The sequence below is a fragment of the Callithrix jacchus genome, chromosome 2 (genome assembly GCF_049354715.1).
Source record: "Callithrix jacchus isolate 240 chromosome 2, calJac240_pri, whole genome shotgun sequence".
NCBI lineage: Eukaryota > Metazoa > Chordata > Mammalia > Primates > Cebidae > Callithrix > Callithrix jacchus.
The window spans coordinates 14,617,181-14,643,571 of NC_133503.1; the positions used below are offsets into that span (position 1 = coordinate 14,617,181).

A 26,391-nucleotide genomic window follows, 5' to 3' on the forward strand; every position below is an offset into this window, starting at 1 on the left:
TAATCCCACAGAAACTCCAAGAAGCAACATTTTTTTCCTCAACCTTTTAACTGTGGCCTTCCTTTCCTGAGGACGAGTTATGTGGGAGAGGGCAAGACAAGGGGAGGGAGTTTCATCTGCTGTCTGCGGATCTCAGCCTGGACACTGGTGCTTGGCTGCGAGGGACCACGACCTGTGCTGCACCCACCTGCAGGAGAGGTGTGTGCACATGGGACACCACGTGGGGCAGTCGTCGCCACTCACGGATGGCCAGGCTGCTGGCCATCTCCACCAGGCGCTCGATGAAACTGAGCTGCTGCTCCTCAGGGTGGCAGATGGCCAGGTATCCGCGGTACATATTCACCTTCCAGGCCATCTCTTTCGGACAGCTCACTTCCACCTGGCAGTCAAAGAACACGACACAGGGAGTGAGGAGCCTTCTCTCAGTGTAAAGGGTCAAAAAGGAAAAAGACCACTTGTTTTTTGGTCACTAGTTACGCAAGGCAATAAACAGAAATTAGGCTATAAAAAGAAAGGTATTTTCTTTAGAGAAGTCTGGCCAACATGGTGAAACCCCATCTCTACAAATAATATCAAAATTAGCTGGGCATGGTGGCGGGCACCTATAATCCCAGCTACTCAGGAGGTTGAGGCAGGACAGTTGCTTAAACACAGGAGGTAGAGATTGCAGCAAGTCGAGATCACACCACTGTACTTCCTGGGTGACAGAGCAAGACTCCATAAAAAAAAAATGCTAGCTGACTTTGTAGCAGAGTGGTGATTTTTTTCATCTGACCTGTCATAACAGTGTTGATCAGTCTCTTTTTTTTTTCCTGAAACAGCTAATGACCTTAAAGCCAAGAGCCTGTGGTGTGCTTTCATAGCTGCAGAGATTGGCCGCTCACTAGAATTTAGAAAAGCAGAGTATCCAGAAAAGACTGTCTAAACATCCTTTTCCTTTTAAGACTATTTGAAATTAATTTAGTGCAGATTACTCAGAGTGTTCACTCACACAACTGAGCTTTTTTCCAAGCAGCGAGTACCTTACAGTTTTTATAAAATGCTCAAGAATTTATGAAAGCAGAAATGCATCTGAGTCCTCGGGACAGTGTGACGCTGCATATACTCAGATCAGTGGAAGTCTGGGAAGGAGACGGAAGGGAACGTTGAAGTAAGCTACTAACATTTACTCAGTTTTATGTTTTGTCAGAATAAAGAAAAATAAGCAATCGTAAATGCATTCTGACAGCAGAATATATACAACTGTTCCTCCATAACATGTGTGGATTTGACCAACTGTGGATAAAAAATATTCAGGGGAAAAAACTGCCTCTGTGCTAAGCATGTACAGAGCTTTTCTTGTCATTATTCCCTAATAACTACAGTGTAATAACCGTGTACACAGCAATTAAAACCATATTAGGTACTTTAAGTAACCTAGTCAGGATTTAAAGAACACAGGAGGCCGTGCAGAAATTACATGCAAATACTACACGCACGATTCTCTATCAGGGCCTTCAGTATCTGTGGGTTTTGGTATCTGTGGGGGTCCTAGATACTGAGGGAAGAATGTATTTTTACTGATATAAGTGACTGGTTATTTCTCAGAGGAACACAAACTCCTGCATCCAATGAGTCATTTCCCAGAAGTCAACAACCTGGGCTTGATTCCATCCTTTAGTTAATAGTCTGTGACTATTTCTCATCTTCAACTTCTCACATTTTGTAAAAAAAAGACATTACTCAAATTCAGGAAAGGCATTGAAGACAATCAAAAAGAACCTTTCCTTTCCACAAGTTATCTTTCCACTGCCAAAATGCTTGTTCTAAGGGAAATCTTCCCAAAAGACACCTGCTGCTTCAGGAAAGAGGACCCAGGCAGCTGGAGGGATGCCCCTGGGGCATCCTGTACTAGTACCAGTGCCTCACCTGTACCAGTGCCTCCTTCATGGCAGTCCAGTTGGACACCCGCCAGGCGCACTCCAGGACAAGGTAGGGATTGATGTGGCCTTTGGACTGGCCATACTCGGTCAGGGCTTCCCACTGGTTCAACTCCTTGGAGCACCTACAAGACCATAGATCCGAGGGCAGAAGCTCAGTCACCAGCACACTCATGAATTCAAAGAGGCAGTGATAGGGTTTTAAGAAGCAAATTTCCATTCTACAGAAGAACAACACAGCAAGAGTGAACTTCTACAGAACACGGAGATGGGCTCCATCGCGGGGTGAGCCCCCTGCCTGCTGCCCACCACGAAACACCTGCTTTTCAGCAAATGGCCTCAAGCACTGGAGCCAGGGGAGATGCAAGGATAGTTTACTGCTTCTCCAGTTGACATGTTTAATTACTCAAGGCTTTACATGCTGGTCTTAGGTTTCTGTTTGTTCTTTTCTTTACGTGGCCATAAAGTAGCAAAGCTCCCTTTAAAAAACACTCATTACAAGAAAAGGTCTGAGATGTTTCCTTGGTTCCCTCAACTGATTCATGCTCATGTCAAGCACTGTGTTTGGCTCACCGAATCCAGTGGTCTTCCCAGAGCTGGTATTCGGGGAAGATCGCAGGGGAGGCATTGCTCCTTTCGTGTTCTTTTTTGGCTTTATCCATTGCCTTTTCATAGGATTCTTGTGCCTAAAAAAAGTTAACACTTTTAAACTACTGTTTAACTAGTAACATACCTTTTCTTTCTGTGTTTTTAAATTTAACACTTAGAAAAGTTTTTTGAGATGGGGTTTTGCTATGTTGCCAAACTAGACTCAAACTCCTAATTCCTAGGCTCAAGGGCCCCTCGTGCCTCAGCCTCCCTAAGTCACTGAACTGCAGGTACAAGCCTGCAGCTGGCTAAGAAACACCTTTTCACCGCCATGGCCCAGTTGTGTAGAGCAAGTTGAATCACAGACCTGAGAGTGTGTGGGGCTCTTCTGCAGGACCACTCAACACCCACAGCTCTCTGTTCACAGAGACAGAGAAGGTGGGTTTCCCTGTACAGATGGAAGGGGAGGCTGTCCAGATGCAGGATTAATTTCTCCATCCTTTAGTGATCAGAGCAGGAGCCACAAGGCCACATCTGCTTTTGGAGCTTCTGTGGCTCGGCACCCTACACAGTACTGGGATCACACCCTGAAACAGTGGCCCACGCCATGCCAAAGGGCAGAATGAAGAGTAAAATGTAAGCACTAAACGAAACCTATTACTTCTAACCGGACCCACAATGGGAGGTAAAAAGCATCCACGCTGGCATCTAATGCACGGGACTTATTGAGACTGTGCTTTTTAGCTCATGTCATATACAGAAGTGTCTCTTAAATGCAGACTTCAGTCACAGGGCCTTTACAGATTCACGTTTTAAAGCATATTTAAATGTGAACTCCGGCTGGTCGCGGTGGCTCATACCTATAATCCCAGCACTTTGGGAGGCCCAAGTGGGCGTATCACCTTGAGGCCAGGAGTTCAAGACCAACCTGGCCAACATGGTGAAACCCCATCTCTACCAAAAATACAAAAATCAGCCAAGCATGGTGGTGGGTGCCTGTAGTCCCAGCTACTCGGGAGGCTGAGGCAGGAGAATTGCTTGAACCCAGAAGGTGGAGGCTGCAGTGAGCTGAGATTGTGCCACTGTATTCCAGCCTGGGTGACAGAGCGAGACTCCATCTCATAAAAAAAGTGAGCTAGAACTTGAGAAGATTTTACTAAAGAACCATCAGAAATGGCCTCTCACTGCACATGCAAGCCAGGCAGTTACCGGAGGTTTACCTGCTCAAAGAACCCGTGCTGCTCGTAAGCAATTGCAGTCGCCGTCTCCGAGTACTTGCACCGCTTCTGCCACAGACCGGCCCACATATCTTCCTCTTGCAAAAGGGAGTAAAGTTCCGCAAGGGAATCCAGTATCTCCTGAAAACACAAAGCAAGGTTCCTCAGTGCTCAGGACAAAGACTTTGTTTTCCTAAAAATGCAGCTTCACTGTGTTGTAATTTGAAATCATTTGGGAGCAGTACTTATTTAAAGTGTGAGGACACTGGCAGGGAAGAGGTAATGAACAATCTGAGGCGCATCCTCACCTGCTGAGGTGGGGTGATGCTCTCCTGCTCATAAAACTCTGTTGTTTGCTTCGGCTTTATCTGAAGACTCAGACCCTTTTCAAAAGCCTGGTGCTCCAGCATCAGTGTGGACCGGAACCAGAGGTTGTGTGTTTTCCCCAGGTACTTCAGGACACAGGGTCGGATGGGGATCGGGGGCACGCACTGGGACATGGCTTCCACGAAGCAGTTCAGCGCACTGGGCTGGCAGTCTCGCTGTACCTGGTGACTACCGCTGCACAGGAATGGACTTATCTCGCCCGCGAGCGCCTGAAACCAAAGCGCATGTCATCCATAGCTTCATTCAAAAATCAGCGTCTCACTGTCTCTCTTGATGCAGCTAAGAATACCTTTCCTAATGCACTCGAGTGACAGCCAGCAGTTTCCTCATCCTCTAAAACTTGATCAAGACTGTGTTCTTTTAAGAATACTTACCAAAAGATGAAACTACATTTCTCCAAAACAGGATTTTAAAGATACACTCACATGCTGCTGTCTGTCAGAGAGGATCTTCCATAATCTGGGGAAAAGCTGGACCCATGTCTTCTCTGCCAGCGTTGTGGAAATGTGGCACAGCTGAACGAAAGCGCTGAGCAGCGCTCCAGTCTACGGACAAAAAGACGATAGGCTGAGATGGCCATGGGCTAGAGGTGCCTTGCACACCCAGGCTCAGAAGATGACCCTGATCTGTTCTCATACATTATCAGATGTTCCTCCACTTCTGAACTTTCAAAGATCTGAGAAATCTTCTTTTTTACTCCATATTGGAGTAAAAGCCCATGGATCCTGACTCCCAGAAAGCCACGGTGTGCTTAGCAGCAAGCCCAGGCATCCCTCAGCAACGGCGCCTGCATTTGTCCTCAGTTTTTAAGGGCATTTCCTAACACTACCGATCCCATCATATCCAAGAAGTACAAAAACTGATAAGGCTGAAGGAGTAACTTAGAGGGACACAGATGTCACCGAGACCCCGGCCACTGAAAATTGGAACATGAAAACACATGTATATGACATAAACTACTTGCCAAAAGGTATTATTATGAAGAACAAATCAGCAACTGAAAGTTCAGTGTCTGCAATTGGCAGTGGACAAGAGACAGGAGATAATGACCGAGACAGACTGAAACAGAATGCAACTGAACAGAGAATAGAATGAACTGGAAGGGAACCTGGATGATGAGAGCCAGAGGTAGAAACCAAGGCCCAGGGGGCACAGCAAATCCACAGATGTGTTTATTTCGTCCCAGGCCTGTTGTTTGGAAGATCTGATCTGAATTAGCTGCCAACAGTCCTTATTAACAGCCAGGTTTCTAGTCTGCCTGAAGCTGCTCTAGCCCACAGGAGACACCCTACGTGGCTTCAGGCAGTGGCACCAGGGTCTGGAGCATGAGCCGACAGCCACAGTGCCTGCTGCCCCAGTGCAGAGACAGAGTTCCAGGGACATGATTACGCTTCCATCTCTCCTTCAGCAAACCCAAGAGAGGAAACCACTGGCACGGTCATGTTTCTACTAAGAACAGACAGCAAGGATACCAATCTTTCAAGGAAGATGGGTGAAAATGTTTAGGTAAAGAACGCTCCTAATTGTGTGCCACAGAGGAGACCCTTGAACTCAGTACCCAGGCTGAGCCTGGTATCAGGCTCCCTGTGAGGAGGACTGTGATAAGTGGCCACAGTTCCCCTCACATGGCCACACACTTCACCCTGACCAGCCTATCAGGGGCCTCTCAGCTCCACGTCAATTTAGCAGAGACCAAGAGCTGGGGAGAACCAACGTCACTGACGTACTGATAAAGCTGCTCAACTCCAACCATGGGGTTTGCATCAGAATCCCAAAAGACACAATCCTAACTGCCATAACCCTGAGTGTTGAAATCCTGAAAGATCAAAATCCCTGAAAATCATCATAGGACAGCTGCATCAGGTGAGGAACTGTGAGTTGTTACTGTCTGCATGGGTTAAGGAGATGCCTGTGGGTGCCACATTGACGGTGGTGGGGGTGGAGCCTTGTGGATTAATTTTCAGTGGATTAAGAAAGCCTACCTAGTAAAGTATTATTTGAAGTATGTCTGTGTTTCTTATAAAATAATTTTTAAATTATTTTTTTCCAGCATTGTATTTTTGGGATTTTAGAGGTCAGAAGTGTTGATCTTCAGGGATTTCAATATTCGGGATTACGACGTTCAGGGCTGTGTCGGAGGATTACGATCGCTCCTGCTCCACAAGTCTGTGGCTTGTTGTGATGTACGTACCGTACCAAAGAGGTGCAGGAGTGAGGACCCCATGGTGGCCTTGCAGCACCAGAAGAGCCCAGTGGGGGGCCACTGCCTCCACAGGCCTCCCACAGAGAACAATGGCCAGACGCAGAAAAAGGGCAGAGGAGAAAGAGCCTGTGTGCCCAGGGTGAGGATCACCCTCTCTGGATTTAGAACCCAAGGGTCTAAGATGAGCCGGTGGCACTTGACCACTTCTCAAAGTAGAGGAGCTCCAGGAAGGAAAATGTCAGGATGCAAACAAGAAACACAATGATTTGTAACCCCATCTGGCTCCATGAAAAAAATCTAACTCCCATAAATACACGGAAAATAACATAACACGACTCTACCCTCTCCAATCCCCACCAGCCCTGGCTGCTTTACCCAGCACCTGTCTCGCCTCCCAAGGAATGAGCACTTCCTTCTGCTCATTATTTCCCCTCACTAGAAAGCACACCCTGTTGAGGATCAGCTACCACTGTGTTTCCAGTGTCCAGAACATCACCTGGTACAGAGCAGGCTCTCAGTAAAAAGATGCTAAAATGATGAAATGAGATCAAATGAAAAAAAGGTGAATGAGGAAAACGGGACACAAAAGAATGCAAGGAGAAGGGAAGAATTAAGTCACACCCAAGTACCCCAAGAGCCATACCCTTCTAAGAGGTGGGCACAGGTCTGCCAGAGCTGCCTGGGGAAATGCCACAAGCAGGCAGCACACCTGGCTCAGGGGTGATAGGGTGCCCACCTCTGCTGGGCACTGAGTTCGACGGTCTCCTCTGTGGCACACATCTGGGGGCAGTATGGCTGACAACATATGCAGCCCTGGCCTGAGCAATCCTCTTACTAAGGGGGACATGGATGGGCCCTGTGACTCAGGCTATGAAGGCTCAGATCAAGAGAAGACCATGGGGACACCCATGGGCAAGATTCTCTGTGAGATTCGCTAAGAGTCTACGCAACATCCAGACAGCAGCCACGGCCCCACAGAGGATGCCGAGGCAAGCAGCTGTGACAATTCAGCCAAGATAAAAAGCTTAATGAGTAAAACCAAATACCCCGACCCCTCTGTGACATATTACTAGAGCTTCCTCTCCTGATGGCACTCCCATCACGAGCTGAGGATAAAAGTGAGGCGCAGGCACCTGATGGGTCAGGAACTATGCGGTGACGTGTCATGGTGACCACCAGCCAAGGAAGGCCTTTGGGCTTGGGGACATGTACTTACAGCCCTTTCTGCTGGTGGTGGCGGCAGTAGGGACAGGGGTCTATTAAGGGGCCATAATCCCAGCACTTTGGGAGGCTGGGGCAGGCAGACCACCTGAGGTCCAGAGTTCAAGATTAGCCTAGCCAACATGGCAAAGCCCCGTCTCTATTAAAAATACAAAAATTAGATGGGTGTGGTGGCATGCCCCTGCAATCCCAGCTACTTGGGAGGCTGAGGCAGGAGAATCACTCGAATCCAGGAGGCGGAGGTTGCAGTGAGCCGAGATTGCGGCACTGCACTCCAGCCTGGACAATGGAGTGAGACTCCGTCTCCAAAAAAAAAAAGCGTCTGATCCACAACATGAGAGCTGTCACTCACATGTATCAGGCTGCTCTGCTTCCCACTGCACCCCACAGAAAAGTATTTTATCCTTATTCAAGATGACAATGGTGTCACTTAGACACAAGTTCAAAAACTGATCCAATGCACAAGTTCAGCCTAGGTCTCCAAAAGATTTTAATGTAAAAATTACTTGTGAGAAGCAAGCAGTTCATGCTTTTTTCCCACCTAGCTCCTGATCTGAAAAGAATAATTAATCATCACCCACCTCTTGAAAGAATAGAAAAACAGCTCCTCATCAAAAGCAAAAGTATGTATGTAAAGCTTCAACCAGTCTTTCAAGGTCATGACATAAAAAACAATCAGACCCATAATTTACCTGAGAGTTTGCAGAAGCCAGAGTTTCTACTGGCTAGATTTCAAACACAAATGCATCTGGAGACCCCCAGCTCCACAAAGTGGGCTTGATTTAGCAAATTAACTCATTTCTCATTTTCTGCTTTTAGTGCACTTGAAAAATAATCCAACATTATTATGTCTCCTCAAACATTTTTGTACACAGGTTTACTGTTTCTTCCAAGAGATGGTGGTGGAGAAATTAACTTTTTTTCCTATTTTCTCCCAGAAGACACTGTGACACTCCCAAATCTCTGGTTCACACCTGTAATCCCAGCACTTTGGGAGGCCAAGGTGGGTGGATCACTTGAGTCCAGGAATCCAAGACCAGCCTGAGCAATGTATCAAGACCCTGTGGCTACTAAAAAATTAACAAATTAGCTAGGTGTGGCAGCTCACATCTGTGGTCCCAGCTACTCGGGAGGCTGAGGCGAGAGGATCACATGAACCCAGGCGATTGAGGCTGCAGTGAGCTGTGACGGTGCCACTACACTCCGGGCTGGGCGACAGAGCAATATCCCATTGCAAAAAGGAAAAGAAACAGAAAATTTTACACCACTGTGGAATGATCCTGATTTAGGCCTTGAGCTACCCAAGGGAGGAAAGCAACAAATCCTTTCCAAGCTGCATACAGACCTTCACCTCCCGGAGGGTGTCCAGAAACTTGTCGTGCCTGTTGGTTAGCATGTGCAGCTGGTTTCCAATGTCCTTTTCGGAAAGTTCTTTGGTTTTGGGCGTGCTGGTCTGGTCCCCAGGAGCTAGTTCAATGTCTATCTCTACGTCCTAAGAAACAAAGCAGAAAGCAAAACCAGAAAGTCAAAGGCTTAAAGAAAACCCAACAAACATACCTTCTGTAGACTTCTTGTTACAATTTTGGCAAATAAAATTTGTGCTTGTTTCCTAGAAGTATTTAAATTATCTTCAATCCTAAAATAAACAAAGCCCAGATTAAGTAGAACAGATCTCTCTTTTTAAAAATGACTATCAAGAAGCCACCATTGTGCTTTCATATTTGGGTTGTGAAAAGCAAAATTTAAAAGAGTAAACTTTAAATGGTAAAAATGATGAAGATTAACAGGAATTCTAGCCAATGATTTCTCCAAATGCAATGCAGACACCCAGCTGCCTGGCTTGCTCAGACTGAGAACACCCTCAGGGCCACGGCGGAGTGTGTCGTCAGTGCTATGTTTTATAAGACCATTCCCTAAGAGGAATACACCTTATTTCTGTCTGAAGGTTTGGAGAAGTCAGTTAAGAATCAAACTATTCCCTGAAGTCGGGTATCAACAATTTGGTGTGTGCCCTTGAAAATGAAGAACTTCAGAGCTGGCAATTTATTTCATACAGAAAGATTACAGAAAGAAAAGATAATCTAGTGTTTTAGAAACAGCAGAAATAAAATTTTTCAATTCGTAATTGTTGATGAGTAGACATCCTGTACATGGAAGAGGGAATGCACCACCCTTTAAGAGCAAAGAAGGTGCAGCGGCCGCCTGCAGTCCGGGGTGACTGTCTCCTAAGATGCAATGCTCTACACAGACCAAGCCTCCAAAAACCAATGACCTTAAGGAGACGCACAGCCTACAAAAATCACTGTCAGGAACAGTGGCAGCCACTTCCTCATGGAGCACAGGAAGCCACCAAGACTAAAGCATCAGCCTTGGTACGGGTTCTTGGAGGAGCAAAGGCTCCTTGCTGCCTGTCCTGGGACTAGGCAGAGACATGGGTTCTGAGCAGACTGCTGGAGGAACCAACTAGTGCCCCAGCCCCTGTGTGATGGGCAGCACTCCCCCCAAGCAGTGCTTTCTGTGACTGAACACGGGCTTTTCTCACCAGGAGAGAAACATCACAGCACAGGAAAATATTCTGTTCTCAGCAGTACTAGCTCATGGTAAAGGGATCGATCTCAAAACCGCATGGCAGTGCAAGCTGCTTCTCAATTCTAACTAAAAAAAAATCTAGCGGAACTTAGTTACCACATTTGGAGCTTTCAGGTAGACAGGTTTTTATACCTTATTCATGCTCTAAAAAGATCTAAAGCTGATACAAAAACTTCTTCGAGAGGATGGGGTCTGCCAGTGGAGCGGAGCCTCACCTCCTCTTTGGACTCGCTGTTCTCCCTCTCCCGAGGCTCCTGCTTGACGTGTGTGACCATGGCGAAGGCGGCGCGGTCGTGGCTGTCAGCTAGGTTGATGACGTTGGTGATGGATGGGAGCATGGCTCCTTGGCAGCTGGTGCCAATGGGGGTGCTCTTCTCACACACGGCCAGGAGCAGCTGCAAGGGGTGCAGAAAGGAGACAGACCCAAGGTGTGTGCATGGCATTTGGGGCATCCAGACTTCTCTCCCAGATGCCCCTCACTCAGGCACCTTTGACTCTGCAGGACCAACTGTGACACCTTTCCCCACCTCTTCCTGACTAGGCAGGCTTCCTCTCCTCTGTCCCCTCCAAGGCATCATCCCCACACAGAAGACCTCTGCTTCACTCAGAGCACAGAGCAGGCCCTGCCACTCTTACCTCCTGAATACCTAGGCAGGTGCCTGCTCCCACTTCACCCCCAAACTCATTCTCCTGGACCCAACTCTTTCCACAGAGTGGCCCTTTACCCTGGCCCACCCACCCATGGCTTCCTACAGCCTCAGGTGACAGTGAAGGCTCCCCCGTGTGACTCGCGAGGTCCTCTGCCTCCCTTTGCAGTTGGGCCACTCCCTGTCGCACTGTGCTTCCCCACGGGTCCTACGCACACTGCCTGGCCACACCACTCTTGCTATCTTGGGCGAATATTCCCTGAGCATCCACAGGGTGCCGTGGAGGCCCTGTAGATTCGTCTGTCGACTGCACAGACATGGCATCCCTGGCCTCAAGGAGCTGAAGTGTCAGAGGGAAGGACACATCACAGAAATGTGCTCACTGTGGTAACACAGCCAGGAAACAGGGTGGACTGATGGAGAATTAAAGGGAGCTGCACGTTAGCCTGAGTGGCGAGAGTGAGGCAAGTTCAAGAACATGGAAAGTGTACTGGAGACTGATGGAGGGAGAGAGGGACAGGACGGGGATGCAGAGAGAGGCAAGAGGCCAGTCACTTGGGGATCAGAGCCTGGAGGCTGGATTTTATGCCACGCACAATGGAAAGAGTAATGTGATCTGCTTTATTCTCTAAGATAATTTTGTAACAACAGAGAAAACTTATCAGTAGGAAGGGAGGTGCGTGAACACTACGGAAACAGCTCCCACTGTCCTAATGAGAGACAGCAGTTGCCAGTGGGCCCTGAACTGTAACCCTCGGTGAGGGAGCAGATACTCTGGGCAAAGAAAGGAGGTAGTGGAGGACCCCCTAGCTTGCGCCTGTCCCTGGACCGATTCATATAGACCTGCCACAGCCAGTGTCTCATCTTTGTATTTTTAGCACCTGACCCAGTGCCTGGCGACTAACCAGCAGTTGGAAGGTCTCTTTCACGAGTGATGGAAGAATAGGGAACTCTGCCCAGGTATGGCCGTGGGCAAAATTCCAAATGCATGTTGCACAAGCACCAAGAGAGCGCCCATTCAGCACAAACGAGAAACGTGCTAGCAGGCTCTCCTGAGAGCAGCACCACAACTATTTCCTACCACTCATGCTATTTGGTCAAGGCCTGAAAACAACCAGGTGCAGAGTACCTTGCGCCAGAGAATAGAAAACATAGATATTAAAAAGTACCGTGTACATAACCTTGAGGATATAGGCTCTTTTGAGTATACTCGTAATACTCTTAAAGAGCTTGAATCTAAAGCCTATAAACAGATGGATGCACGTGGTGGGAACCCTGAGCTAGTAGCCCTAATAAAGCACTTAAGATGCTCAGAGAAGAAAATGAATAATGTTTCGCCATTCTGAACTGAGCTTCACAGCTTATTTTAGTTAATTATTTTTTGGTCTTTTAGCCTATCACCTTTTAAAAATTTGGGTCCATGCTGTTATTCCCCAAAAACAGTAAATAGGTGAGTAGGGGTGATACAAGTGATTTTGTTTCAATTTAGAAAAACCTCTATACAGATAAAAGTTGGAAGACTCAAAAGAGGCCACAGTTATGTAGGTCTGATTAACGTCACAATTACAGTGGGAGGACACTGTCACCAGCTCTGCCCTACTACCATCCATGTTGTGTTTATTCTGTCAATTAAAAAAACTCACTTCCAGGGGAAAAGAAGGTCCTCTTTCATCAAAGAGAATTCATCCGCCTTCCATATCAGCTGTCTCAGGAGACACAGTACGTGGTGACCTGGTTTCATTCACTCTAGATAAACGAACAGGAACTACCTGCACCCACTAGTAACCTGCCCTAGCAAACTCAGGCTGATGAGTGAGCCACAGGCTGAACCTCTAGCAAACTAGGGGCTCACCACAATCCTCCTGGAAATTCAAAGAACATCTGACCTGCCTTCCACGAAACACCAATCCTACTCTGGGTCTGGAACTCACTTTTATAATATAAAACTGAGCATGTTAAACACATCTGTGTTGCCAGCACCTGACTCCTCATCCTAAGGAACCAAAACGGACAGTGTGGTCAGGCCCTGGCCCGGCTGCTTCATTTTCCTGCTTGAAGAATTATGGGGACCGGGCGTGGTGGCTCAAGCCTGTAAGCCCAGCACTTTGGGAGGCCAAGGTGGGCAATCACTTGAGCTCAGGAGTTCGTGACCAGCCTGGGCAACATGGTGAAACCCTGTTTCTACTAAAAAGACAAAAATGAGTGGGGCGTGGTCACACATGCCTGTAATCCCAGCTACTGCGGAGGCTGGGACACAGAATTGTTTAAACCCAGGAGGCAGAGCTTGCAGTGAACTAAGATCACACCACTTCATTCCAGCCTGGGCAACAGAGCAAGACTCTGTCTTAAAAAAAAAAAAGAAAGAAAGAAAAAAAAAGAACAGGAGTTAACATTCACAATACACACGTTTTATTTTCTAGGGCAAGTAGATGGAATTTAAACATTTTTATGTTTGAAGGAAAAATGAATCTTCACCTACAAAGTAAGATATACTGTTCAACCTTCTGATAAAGTATTTTAAATAAGCCCCAAAACACTTAAGATGAATGCTTGTGCTAAAGTCTTGATTTCCTCCGGGAGATCAGAAGCAGGCTTAAGCTGGAGATAATTCGTCTTAGTGTGTGTGAACGCCTCCTAGCTTTAGAGCCCCCACTCAGAAACCCACAGCTGCCTCTGCCACAGACGTAAGCCAGGGCCTCCTACCTCAATGCACTGCTTGATCCAGAAGTGGTTCCCCATGGCTTCCCAGTTCTGCGAACACGTCACATAAAGCAGGCGCTCGTAGACACGACGTTTCATGGAGTTGTCAAAAACCTCGAAAAACTTTGCCCTGATGAGTGGCTGGGCGCAGCGCAGCCCAGAGAGAAAGGCAGGCTCAAGTTTTGCTGTCAGCTCGCTGCCAGACAGTGTCTCATCCCTGTAACACCAAGAAGTCAGAGAGAGGCAAGACGGTGGCCTCCCCAAGCCATAAGCAAACAAGCAGAAACAGGCAGACATGAACTTGCTGAAATGCTACTAGGAAAACCAAGAGTATGTTACAAATCGTGGCAGGCTCACCCTGCATTACAACAAAAGGTCCTTTAATGACACCAAAGTAGGTCGCACAATTTAGCATTTAAGTGAGTATTTTAAGCACAGGTTTAAGTAAAAGATGAAAGCCATGCTGTGGTGGCTGGCCATGGCACACGCTATAGAATGACACCTGTAATACTTGCTTATACTGCTGTAATTACCTGTAGACATAGTTAACAAGGTCTAAAAACTGGGCATTTAATTCAAGGTCTTCCGGAAAACGTTTTTCTATGTAGGTCATCATTTTCACAAGCAAAATGGACTTTTCCCGGAGTGTAGGTGTCTATGAAATTTGAGAAAAGACACAGTTAAAAGTATTTCGACCATCTGCTCTTATTTTTTAAGCTCCTACAGTTTTGTCAGGTACAGTAAGACAAGGTCATTCCTAAACAGGAAGGTAAACACGGCTTTATCTTTAGATGCTTAAAATCAAGACATGCCAATATAGTTTTCATAGGGGCTACAACTCATTTTGGAGAGAAAGCAACTATAAACTATAAAACAAATCAGAAGTTTGCGAGCATCTCACTAAGTGAAATGAGTCTCTATTATTTGCTTTATATTTACTGCTATAAAAAGGTAATATGGTTAACTTTTTTTTTTTTTTTTTTTTTGGAGTCTTGCCACGATGCCCAGGCTGGAGTACAGTGGCATGATCTTCAGCTCACTGCAACCTCTGCCTTCTGAATTCAAGCGATTCTCCTGCCTCAGCTTCCCAAGCAGCTGGGATTACAGGTGTGTGCCACCACGCCTGGCTAAATTTTTTATTTGTAGTATAGAGTTTCCCTATGCTGGTCAGGCTGGTCTCAAACTCCTGATCTCAAGGGATATGCCTGCCTCGGCCTCTCAAAGTGCTGGGATTACAGGACTTGGTCTTCATTTAACATTTTAACAGGAGTAAAGCCACATTAAGATGAGCAACCGAGTTTCTATTTAACATCTGTTAAGTGCACTGAAAAAAATACACCTTAATCAAGAGAAGATGTTATGAGTGCAATTACAGCAGAAAAAAATGTTCTGCTTCAAGTTTCAGAAAGATTTTCGTTCATTCAAAGGGAGGTCACATGGCATACCGTCCCACCTCACCTGATTGGCTGCCATTGGGGAGTTATTCTTGACCCATTCTTCCACGATTTTGACCACGGCCCGCAGGATTTTGGCATCTGGTGATTTCTCGATGAGGGATGTCAGAATGGCCTGGATGAAGTTCTTCCGCATCTCCATGCTCATCACTGCCAGGCGTGTCTTCACCAGCTCCAGACTTAGCATCACCAGCTCGCTTGTACCTGCTTGTACCAAGAAAGAAAAAACCCATGGGTCTCTACACATTGATTTAATCAGGCAGCCACTCAGCCTTGCTGGGCGTGCTGGGTTCTACCCCTTTACCCCTCAATGATTTCTTCTGCAACTAGAGCTCTGGGATTTGAGGCACACGTATATTCTTCCATGCATCTTGGGAGTGTAGCCCTCCCAGCAGGGAGAGGGGTGAGGGAGCTGACGGACCAGTGCAGGTGGCCCCGGCCTCTCCATACCCAGCTATGAAGTCCCAGTCATGGCCCCTGTACTCTGAGGTGTACCCAGAAGCCGTGCCCACCACAGCCCCTGCCAAGCAGCACCATACCCCTACAGAGCATCCAGATTCCTGGAGCCTGCTGCTCAGCTCTGAAACCTGTGACTTAACTCTTCAGAAACAGCAACTCTGACAGAGCAATCTCTGTTTCATAGCAAGCACTGGTAACTCTCAGTGGTGAATGCAGCATATAAAAGTCCAACCACTTTAAAATTTCTACATTCTTACATTTGCAGACTTTAAAAGCAGGAGGATGGGGGTGTGTGTGTGTCAGAGACAGAGACAGACAGACAGTTTGTGCAACAGACTGAGTGCAGTGACTATTTACAGGTGTGACCATGGCTCCCGGCAGCCTCCAATTCTTGGCCTCAAGCAATCCTCTTGCATCAGCTACTGAGGAGCTGGGACCACCAGCGTGCCACCATACCCAGCTTAATAACAGTCAATTTTTAACTATGAGTCCTGCTTTTTAAACCCATACAATGAAGAGCAAATGGTAATGAAGTAAAACAACAGGACTTGATGAATGCACATTCCCTTTAGAGTTCAGTCCCAGCCCGCACAGCAGAGTCCCAGGAAAGGTCCCCAGCGTTCAGCTTATCACCTGAGGTGGCTTCGGTGCTTCCCGATGCTGCCTGAGGGTTTAAATGCTCCCGGACCATCTTCTGCAGGGAGCGCATAAAGACAGAGATCAGCCTGTCTATGTAGCTGGGGTTGTTGCTGCAGGCTGACTTGAGGATCATCAGGGTCCCTAAGATATAGAAATTGCCAGGTGTTTTACAGAAAAGTAACAACCATGAAACACAAAGTGGAAACAAAGTGCTATTTGAAACAATGTATTCTAACAAAAGTCTTGATTAATCCCAGTGTCAATACTGTGAGTTCTCACATGGCTCAGGCCACATTCTGAACACTCTATTTGCACTCCTTATTCTCAATTAAATCAAATCATCATGAATGAGAACTGATTTTTGTGCCTCAGTAGAAACAACATTCTTACCTTCAGTTCTGGATTTTTTTTTTTTAGGTTATGGCAAATTACCCTAAGTTTTTAGTCCTATAATACGTTTGAGAAAATAAGAAAAAGATGGAAAAAAACATTTTTTAAACAATCTAGCCTATCTAGAGGACATGCCAAATATCTTCAAATTCAATTTGCACTCATTCTGAAAACGGCCTAAGATCAATAAAAATCAGCAAACCCAATATTAGAAAGGAAACATACAATATACAGAAAAATTCTCTTTCATAATTGGCATTGTGAAAATTACCTTGATCTTGACTTACACATTAAACTACTGTTGTTTTTTTTTGACATGGAGTCTCGCTTTGTCACCCAGGCTGGAGCACAGTGGCGTGATCTCAGCTTACTGCACAACCTCTGCCACCTGTGTTCAAGGGATTCTCCTGCCTCAGCCTCCCGAGTAGCTGGGATTACAGGCGCCTGCCACCATTCCCGGCTAATTTTTGTATTTTTACTAGAGATGGGGTTTCAACATGTTGGCCAGGCTGGTCTCAAACTCCTGACCTCAAGTGATCGGCTCGCCTCGGCCTCCCAAAGTGCTGAGATTACAGGGATGAGCTACTGTACCTGGCCCTACTCATGAAACTTTAAATCTGTATTCGTGGATCACATAATAGCACAACCAAAGAGTATATGCCAGTTACGAGGCAATTTCAGGCTAGCTTTGTTAAAAGATCAACTCGTAACACTGCATTCAACATAGGGCCAGTCTGGTTGTCAGCCGGGCAACCCATGACACTTGATGATGACAGTGACGTAAACAGGGTATGCTCTGTGGGGACAACGGTGTGGCCAGCTCCCCAGGCCCACCTCACCCCAAGGTTGCCTGTGGCCTTTTGACCCCCACAGAGGAGGGAGGCAGGGCCCATGAGGTCTGCGCTTCTTAATGAGAGTCCTTCAGACAATGAGCAGGGGGAGGAGATACCTGTGCTACTCTGTGATGGAAGCTGGGATCTCATGGAGGGTGACTTAAAAAAAGTCCTGGAAGCACTTCTCACTCTCCATACCTGGCTGCTGCCTGAAGAGAGATAGCAAGCTGGGATGGCAATGGACACCATTTTAACCAAATTCTCCTAGCTCCTGCCAACTGTGGAGAGCAATGAACTCACCCAAATATATTCAGTTGGCAAATTCAGACAAGCATTTGCCTAACAAGGGCTATCTATATGGGTAATTACATACATGTGTATAAAAAATGACAATCACTCTAAAATACTGGGACTGATTACTACTAGGAAGAGCCTGACAGGTGACTGGTACTTAGTTTTCCTTCATTTGTATTTTCAGTTTCACCTAATGAATATGCAATAAAGGAGAAAATAAAATTTGAGACACTAAACCAAAGTCTAGGAAGACATGTGTCTGCCACAAAGCTGAGGGCACATGTATAAATGTGACTCCCGGGCACCTAGGGCCAGAGTGACCCAGCTGCCCTATCACCTAAGAGGGAGGCAGTTTTCATCTCACCTGGGCCAGCCAGAGCCTCACCGATTAGATGGAGCAAGTTCTCATCTTGTGAGTGGTTGACTCACAGGTGGGCTGTGGTTAAAGGCAGAGACCACATGTTGGCATGTAGCTCTTGTGGTGCCTGTTGAGGGTGACACTGGGGCACCCTGGCAATGTCCCTCACACCGAAGCCTGTGCTAGAGGCTGAGGAGGGAGCACAGAGCTAGGATCGGTGAGAGGAGGGCGGGGTGCAGTCTACAGGGGATGGTGGCCTTGAGGGCCCCACGCAACAGATGCCTGAACATCCAGTGGCTCTAAGTTCTGCCCAACAACCAGAGCCCCTTCCCGAAGGGAAGCACGTCCAGTGCGCAGGGACAGATCCCAAATTAAGCCATCACAGAACACCAGGCCAAACGCACACTCACCGAAGAGCTGGGAGGGATTGGCGTTGGTGGCCTTCTCATAGTTGGTGAGCCCTTCGTAGATGACCTTTCCGACAGCTGCGTAGAGGCACTCCAGCTCTTCGTACTTGGAGGCCACACTGGAAGTACCTACAGGGCAGGGACCCAGGCACATGGTTAGGGCTCTCGGGCCCATCGGTGCTGATGTCAGGGACTGAGTGCTGGCTGCTTGGGTATCAGGAGGGACTGGCATGGGCACTTCTCTCCCTGCAGAATAGTGTGGGCCCCCCCTCTGGGCTGGTTCTCATTCTACACAGCTATGTGCAGAATACTCAAAAAACCTAACGGCATGTGCTCGAAACACACTTATTTATAACATGTCAAAATCTGATCCTGCCAAAATGTTCAACAATTGAATACTTTAACTTCCCTTCAGTAGCTTAAAGAAATAATCTTCAAATGATGAACTGAATTTCCAAAGCAGACTAAATTCGATGAGTGCTGCCATTCTGTTTTTATGTCAATTTTTAAAAGAAAGCTTGAGAGTAGAAAGGAAAGCGATAACAAAGTGCTCAACACAGTAACTAGAGGATAAGCACTCTCATAACAAACTCCATGCCCACCGTCCACTCTCAAAGAAAAGCACTGGTGGAAAAGGCCACATACTTGGCTCCGTTGGGAAAATACTCATCAGGCGCGAGAGAAGGCTGTGGACGGCTCGCAGCACCTTGGTGTTTCCACACGTCATGCAAGCGGCGATTCCGCGCTGCAGGGGTTTGAAGCTACTAAGGATGGCTGGCGACTGGAGGACAGTTAGCAGGAAGCTCAGCACTTCTAGTCCCGTGCAGATATTCCCATAGTTCACTTGGTTTGGCTGCTCCTGGAATGGAGAACGCAGGCCACAGAGGAAATGAATACTCAATGACAATGAATTCTAGAAACCGGAGTCTGGCAAAATCTAGCACTAGATTCATTATTTGGAGACTAAGTTAAAAACAAAAAAAACCACTAGAGAATGACCACTGGATTTCATAAAAATGATTCCTTCATAAAATCACTCTAAGTATCTATTCAAACTCTTTTAAAAAGGTTAAAGTATTAATATTCAATACTAACCAATATTAATATTTTAAAATCAGTAAAGCCCTAAAAAAGTCCCTGCAATGAATTTTGCTTTTCTCTTCTAATTTTCTTAAGATACAAAAATACAAATATCATTCCAGGCCAGGCACAGTGGCTGCTCATGCCTGTAACCCCAGCACTTTGGGAGGCTGAAGTGGGTGGATCACTTGAGACCAGCCTGGTCAACATGGTGAAACCCTGCCTCTACTAAAATTACAAAAAAAAAAAAAAAATTAGCCAGGTATGCTGGCACATGCCTGTAGTCTCAGCTACTCGGGAGACTGAGGCACAAGAACCACTTGAACTCGGGAGGTGGAGGTTGCAGTGAGCCAAATTGTGCCACTGCACTCCAGCGTGGGCAACAGACTGAGACTGTCTCAAAAAAACAAACCAAAACCAAAACCAAAACAAATACTCTTCCAAAAAGAAGCATCTTTCAAACTGTGTATCCTGAAATCAACAGATGATGGCAGCATAAAAAATCAGTAAGAACAAGCCGGTTGCAATGGCTCATGCCTGCCTGTAATCCCAGCACTTTGGGAGGCTGAGGTGGGTGGATCATGAGGTTAGGAGTTTGAGACCAGCCTGACCAACATAGTAAAATCCCTGTCTCTACTAAAAATACACACACACACACACACACACACACACACACACACACAAGCTAGGCGTGGTGGCACGAGCCTGTAGACCCAGCTACTGGAGAGGTAGGGGCAGGAGAATCACTTGAACCTGGGAGGCGGAGGTTGCAGTGAGCCGAGATTGTGCCACTGCACTCCAGCCTGTGCGACAGAGGGAGACTCTGTCAAAGAAAATAAATAAAAGTAAAAATTAATAAAAACAAACCAAAACAACGGAATAAAACAGAAAATAGAGTTCGCGGTTCACAGCAGAGCTAAAACAGAAGCAACATGGTCTTCACAGTCCAAAATAATAAGTGCTTGCAATAGATTTTATCATCTCAATAGTAACAGTCTTCAAATTCTGCCAAGACCTAGAAAAACAAAATCTGGGTAAGGCAAGAGAATAGCTTTTGCTGCCACCAGAAAGTACAGAATCATGGTTTTTACAAGCAAAAAACCAGCAAGCAAAATAAAATAATTAGCATTTTGGGACTAGCTCCTTGGCACTTGATAAAAAATTATAGTTTCATCATTAAAATCTGTTTTAAAAATCCAAAGCACATCTTAAAGGTTGTTGCAACAGTCAACTAAAATGTGCAGCCCAAGGCAACTGGTAGGTAACTTTTATAAATGAGTCCACAAAATGCAAGAGAACTGTATTAAGGTTAAACACTCCAAAGTGTACTTGGGGCCAGCATGAGAGCTCAAATTCCAAAGCCATTCTTTCCTTTCTTTCTTTCTTTTTTTTTTTTTTTAAGAGACCAGGTCTTGCTTGGTCTCATAAGCTGTAGTGCAGTGGCACAATCATAGCTCATTGCAGCCTCAACCGCCCAGCTTCAGCCAATCCTCCCTGCCTTAACCTCTTCTGAGTAGCTGGGACTACAAGCTCAAACCACTATGCCCAGCTAATTTTCTCTCTTCTCTTTTGCAGAGTTGGGATCTCACGGTGCTGTCCAGACTGGTCTCGAACTCCTAAAGTCTCTAGAGCAAAGCCATTATCAGTCAGACTCCCTCCCTGGTATCAGCAGTGGAGGGCAACGTGGGAGAGGCCATGACTGTCAAAGAGGACAGGAGATTTGGGGCTTAGGGGTCAGGCCCAGAGTGATCCACAAATATTCAGTCCCTGCCCAGGCGACAGCATCTGATAATTGTGGATCAAGATGGCCAGGGGGAGACCTATGTTAATTCTAGCTAAATAATTATAAGCCTGTTTGGCTCAGAGTACAGTGAAGTTTATACACTGAACTAAAATATATTATTGGTGCAGTTAATTAGAAATCAAGCAGCAACAGGAGGCCTAAGGTAAAGACCATGAGAGCGCAGTAACACTGGGAACACCGAGGGGTGGTTGCAGAACAGGCAATACTGCTCTGGTCCCACAAATGCCTTCTCAACATAGAGACTCTGAAAAGGGAGGGGACCTCCGCTCACAAGATCCTGGAAGGTCTTTGCAGATGGGAGCTGGCAAGGAGGAGAAAAGCCTTGCAGGGCAGAGATCACAGAGCACCTCAGGCTCTGCCTTGGTTCTCAGAATACGGAGTGATTTTAATTGCTCTCTGTTCTCAGTGCTCGGGAGATAAAAGCCCCATGATGCATCCTCTATACTTCTGATGCAGCCGCACCCCGCTAACAGTCAGAGTACTAGTAATAACCTCAGAGTACTAGTTTAGCATGTCTTAGAAGGATCTCCACCAGGCTGTCTTACCCACTCCTTTACCCTCCCCTTCCACGCCCCTAAGATCAATGAGATCATGCACATAATAAAAGTGTTTGGAGCCCAGAGTTTGGGGCCAACACAGTACCCATGCTTGCGTTGGTGCCCTGGACCCATGCTGTTAATTCTACTCTTGTGTCTCTGTCTTTATTTTCTTTTCTCAATCCCTCATCACGCCAGGACTAAAGGCACCCACGTATGGGGCTGGGGCTGGTTCCCAACAATAATGGCCTTGGTGGCCCTGCCCCGGCCCTTCAGACACTTGTACTTACCACAGTCATCAGCAGCTTGTCAAACCACTGCAGCTTGAGCTCAGACTTGGACCACATGTCTGGCCGCAACGCGGTCTTCAGAAGGTTCACACATCGGCGAGAGAGCACCTCCCCAGGGGACCCCGCAGTGTTGGTGTTGTCATTAACCTAGCAATTCATCCGAGTTAGAGCTGGCATTTCACTGCATCCAAGTTTACAGTCATTCCATTGACAGAGCTTTGCAACCATGCTCCAGCCCGCGTACCTGTCTCAGACCTTCACCCTCACCACCACTCCTCTTCCGCCTGACCTCCACACAGCTGGACACCTTCCCCGACCAGCCTGACTGGTGAACCCTCATGGCCCCCTACCCTGCATCTGCAGCACATCCATGGTGACTGCAACCCCCTGTGGGCCCCACTGGCTCCCCACAGGACCTCCCTGCACACTGCAGGGAGGCAAGGAATTATGTATTGGTTAGGTACTTAGCAGATCCTTTTCAGTACTTGGAAATTCTCAAAGGAACTGTAAGATATACTATTCTGTTTAACAGGAATAAAAACTTAAGATTTAGGAAAACTTCATTTACAATAGATTTTTGAAATATAAAGTTTCAGAAATAAATTCCTAAACAATTCTATAAAGATAAAAATTGAAATGAATGATAAATAAACCCAAGTTATAAAAGCACTTAAACAGCTAAATGTACATTCTTTCTGTAGGTTGGATCATTTCACCCTTTACTGAGCTGTGTATTGCTCCCATCTTCAGGATGCAAAAAGAACACCTGGAAGTTAAATGATCAGCCAAGATCACTGCCTACCATATTCCACCAGCACTAAGATGCCGTCAATTAGAAGACACATCATTATTTTATTATCACTCAAAGAGTGAAATGCTTTTTTAAAAAATCTGTATCAGGCCAGGCATGGTAGCTCATGGCTGCAATCCCGGGACTTTGGTAGGCTGAGGCAGGCTGATCACTTTAGGTCAGGAGTTCAAGACCAGCCTGGCCAATATGGTGAAACCCCATTTCTACGAAAAATACAAAAACTAGCTGGGCATGGTGGTGGTCAGCTGTATTCCCAGCAACTCAGGAGGCTGAGAACAAGAATCGCTTGAACCCTGAGTGGAGGTTGTAGTGGGCTGAGATCACACCACTGCACTCCAGCTTGGATGACAAAGCGAGACTCCGTCTCAAAAAATTAAAAAATCGTATCAATTATAAGACACAAATAGATTTTGGAAATGTTGACCTGCCACAAAATCAAGTGCATTTGGTATGAAAATGACAGAACCAGCTCGCAGACCTTGGTTTGTCTGTATCTTTTTTGACAAACTGTCACAGATAATCCTGGAGTGTTAGTAAGTAGCCTCTGGTCTGCAGATGCCCGATGCAAGACACTTGGAACCCATACCTGACAGGCCACGCGGATGAGGAAGTTCACCACGGTGTCTGTGTGCTGCTTGTCAATGGGCTTGGCGAGGAGAGAGTCCGCTCCAGGTAGCGACTGGCTCCTCCCAAAGACCTGGAAAGGGACCTCCTTTCAGGCAGGAAGAGAATCGCAATGTGAATTTCCAACCGGGGTTTGACTTGTTCACCCAGCTAGCGGGTATGTGGTACCTCCTGGGGACACAGGCAGGTCTGGACGCTGGGGATACCAAAGACAGATGTCATCTCTGCCCTGGTAAAGCCAACAGAGCCAACAGGAGGGCAGACGGCTAGCCAGCCAAGCAGCTACAAAAAGTAGTGGCTCACGTGATGGGGAACAAAAGTGCGAGGCCCAGGAAGCGGGAGGACGTCAGCAAAGGAGGTCTTTAGGTTGAGATGAAGCCAGCCACGAGAAAAGAGAAGAGAGACAGCTCCCAGGGGAGGGAAAAGGCCAGGGAATGCATCCTGAGTGAGCACAGAGCCAGAACCCTGAGACGGTGTTGGGGTCAAGAGCCATCAGCAGGGCCTGGTCACTCGGGCCCTGGAGGCCACGGTCAAGGGGAGGGCTCAAGCAAGAGAAGAGGCAACCTGACTTGATTCAACTTTTTATTTTCAAAGGATTGTAAGATCCACAAGATGTTTTTATAAAAACACTATGGAGGTCTCACATAGCCTTCACCCAGCTTCCCCTGATTCAAGTTCTGAAAAGAGGCTTCTGTGGTAGTCGGACTGCTCTGTGAAAAGTCAAGGAAGGATAAAAGTGGAGGCAAAGAGAGGAACAGGAACAGAGAGAGGAAAAAGGAGGCAGATGAACAGCTCCCATCTGGTTACTGCAAGGGGTGACGGAGGCTGGGACCACGGTGCAGAGGCAGGGATGGGGAGGGGTGGCTATTTGCAGCAAGGTCAGTGACACTTGCTCTGGATCAGATGTGTGGGGAGAAGCCAATGGAGAAAGTGCAGACGATGCCAAGTTTCTAACAGAAGCCGAGGGCAGATGTGGGTGCCACATAAGACGGGGGATGGTGAGGGTGTGAGAAGAGCTCAGCCTCAGGCCTAGGAAGCTGAAAGTGGGGCAGCCAGGCCTGTGTCCACAAGCCAGTGGGTTCATGATACCAGCGGAGATCAGGATCAGGACTCCAAAGGCCACCCTTCCACAAGGGGCGATACCCAGGACCCTCTAGGCAGCTGCCCCACAAAACAGAACACGTCTTTTTTTTTTGAAATTGATCTCAATATGGGCACATGTTCTTAGTCAACTCCTTCCTTCGAAGAGTTTCTGTAGATGCCTTTCTGCAAGTAATCAACCATCATTGACAGAACTCTAATGGTATGAACTGAACGCAAATGCAAACGTGTCTGGTGGCCTGGGAACCCCCTGCATGACTAACGTGTGCCTGAGTTTCAATCTGGTGAGCGTGGCTGTTCCCAGCTGCCTCTCCTGCACACAGATGGGCACTGAGCTCACATTCTAAATGTAGGGAATAAACAAACCAACTCCTAGCAGGACGCACAGCACCCGTACAGAGGCATACGATCTTACTGCACTGATAGCTCCGGTGGCCGTCCTGAAGCGTTTCACTTCCTGGGCAGAATCCACAGATAGGCCTCTCTTAATGGAGGATGAGACAGAATTGACTCCTTCTCCACTGGAATTTGGGTCCATATCTGAATCCGGCTTAAAAACATACAGGCGCTTGGCTTTACTGACTGATTTCTAGGGAAAAGTCGAAGAAAGGCGACTGGGGAACACTGATGACACCCCTACCTGCTGGTCCTTGATTCTCTGCAGCTCCCACTTGATGACGACTTCAGACAGGTCCACGGCCAGCCGCCTCTGCTCTATGGTGACACTGGGCGTGAAGCCAAGCCTCTGCATGGCGCTCACCATGTGCTGCACCAGGTGGTGCCGTACTGGGTAGTACACCTGTGGGCACAGGGCCGGCAACACGAGACCTTGGTCCCAGAGCGCACACGCACACACACACAACTCTGATGCGCCTCAGCCCCAACATATACACACAGACCAACTTGAAGCTAAAGAATTCTGAATCTAACCTTACTGAGGAAATTCTCCCTGCCTTATGTATGTGTGTTTATCACTCTCCCCTACCCCAACTAAATCCCATTATAATAGTATACTTCAGTCTTAAAAAACTGAATTCTCTTCAGACAGGGAGGTGAGTCTCATTACACGTATCAAACTTCAGACTTGACATTGTAAAGCAAAGTTCCAATTCTAAGAGTTGGCTATCAGAGAATTTGCTTTCAACACAATCCTTTCTCCTCTACCTCAAATTTACAAGAAACATTTACATATAAACAAATCCCACAAAGGGGGTGATTTCGCCATAGAGAAGGAGATGCCAGCAACACGAATTAACTTTCCAAGCCTGGTTACGGAAATCTAGAGTCAATGAGGACTCTCTCTCTCACCGTAAGGTGCAAATCTGGCAGCAAACAAGGGTTAACTGAGCACAGTACTTAGGACAGAAATGCAGCTTTAGACACAAAGACGCACACACCTGGGACATATTCACTCTATTATGGCAATTTCCATGCTGATAGAGCCATATACACTTATAGAAACTAACCAATGAACCAGAAGTCACCTTACTAAAAGATGACCACCTTATTACTGCAGACCAAGAGGAGGTCCAGGTTCAAAGCGAGTGCCTGAAGATGCACGCCTGCAGCCCACCATCCCTCCCACACACCTTGAAGTGCTGCACTATCAGGTGCAGAATGTGCACCAGCTGTGGGACAGTGTGCCCCTCCTCCACGATGATCTTCCGGGTCCAGTGGGTTAGCATCTGGTGCCCGTCCTCCATCCTGGCCGGCACTGCCGGGGTCAGAATGGCCATCGCCTGTCTGACGATTGCTCGAGCTTCCATTGCATGAGCCTTGAGGAGACTATGGAAGACCTAAAAGAGGGAAGAGACACTTAATGGAAGAGGAGAAGGAAGGC

General features: G+C 47.0%; 1 protein-coding gene across 50 annotated transcripts in view; it reads right to left on the reverse strand.

The window, feature by feature from the left end:
* Positions 1-26,391, reverse strand: part of TRRAP (transformation/transcription domain associated protein) — a 131,897-nt gene that overhangs the window by 32,250 nt on the left and 73,256 nt on the right. For 27 of the 50 annotated variants that reach the window (XM_078357313.1, XM_078357306.1, XM_078357287.1 and 24 more), the window contains 19 exons: positions 26,141-26,347; positions 25,192-25,350; positions 24,967-25,101; positions 23,413-23,523; positions 22,016-22,162; positions 18,951-19,164; positions 18,309-18,434; positions 16,018-16,164; positions 14,930-15,132; positions 14,005-14,126; positions 13,475-13,688; positions 10,340-10,519; positions 8,881-9,027; positions 4,537-4,656; positions 4,033-4,320; positions 3,728-3,865; positions 2,493-2,605; positions 1,909-2,044; positions 188-379 (listed from right to left, as the gene is read on the reverse strand). In XM_078357313.1, coding sequence (XP_078213439.1) covers positions 188-379; positions 1,909-2,044; positions 2,493-2,605; positions 3,728-3,865; positions 4,033-4,320; positions 4,537-4,656; positions 8,881-9,027; positions 10,340-10,519; positions 13,475-13,688; positions 14,005-14,126; positions 14,930-15,132; positions 16,018-16,164; positions 18,309-18,434; positions 18,951-19,164; positions 22,016-22,162; positions 23,413-23,523; positions 24,967-25,101; positions 25,192-25,350; positions 26,141-26,347 — 3,099 coding nt within the window. The remainder of the gene's footprint in view (positions 1-187; positions 380-1,908; positions 2,045-2,492; positions 2,606-3,727; positions 3,866-4,032; positions 4,321-4,536; positions 4,657-8,880; positions 9,028-10,339; positions 10,520-13,474; positions 13,689-14,004; positions 14,127-14,929; positions 15,133-16,017; positions 16,165-18,308; positions 18,435-18,950; positions 19,165-22,015; positions 22,163-23,412; positions 23,524-24,966; positions 25,102-25,191; positions 25,351-26,140; positions 26,348-26,391) is intronic. The other 23 variants (XM_078357335.1, XM_078357328.1, XM_078357324.1 and 20 more) reach the window with 1 other exon arrangement.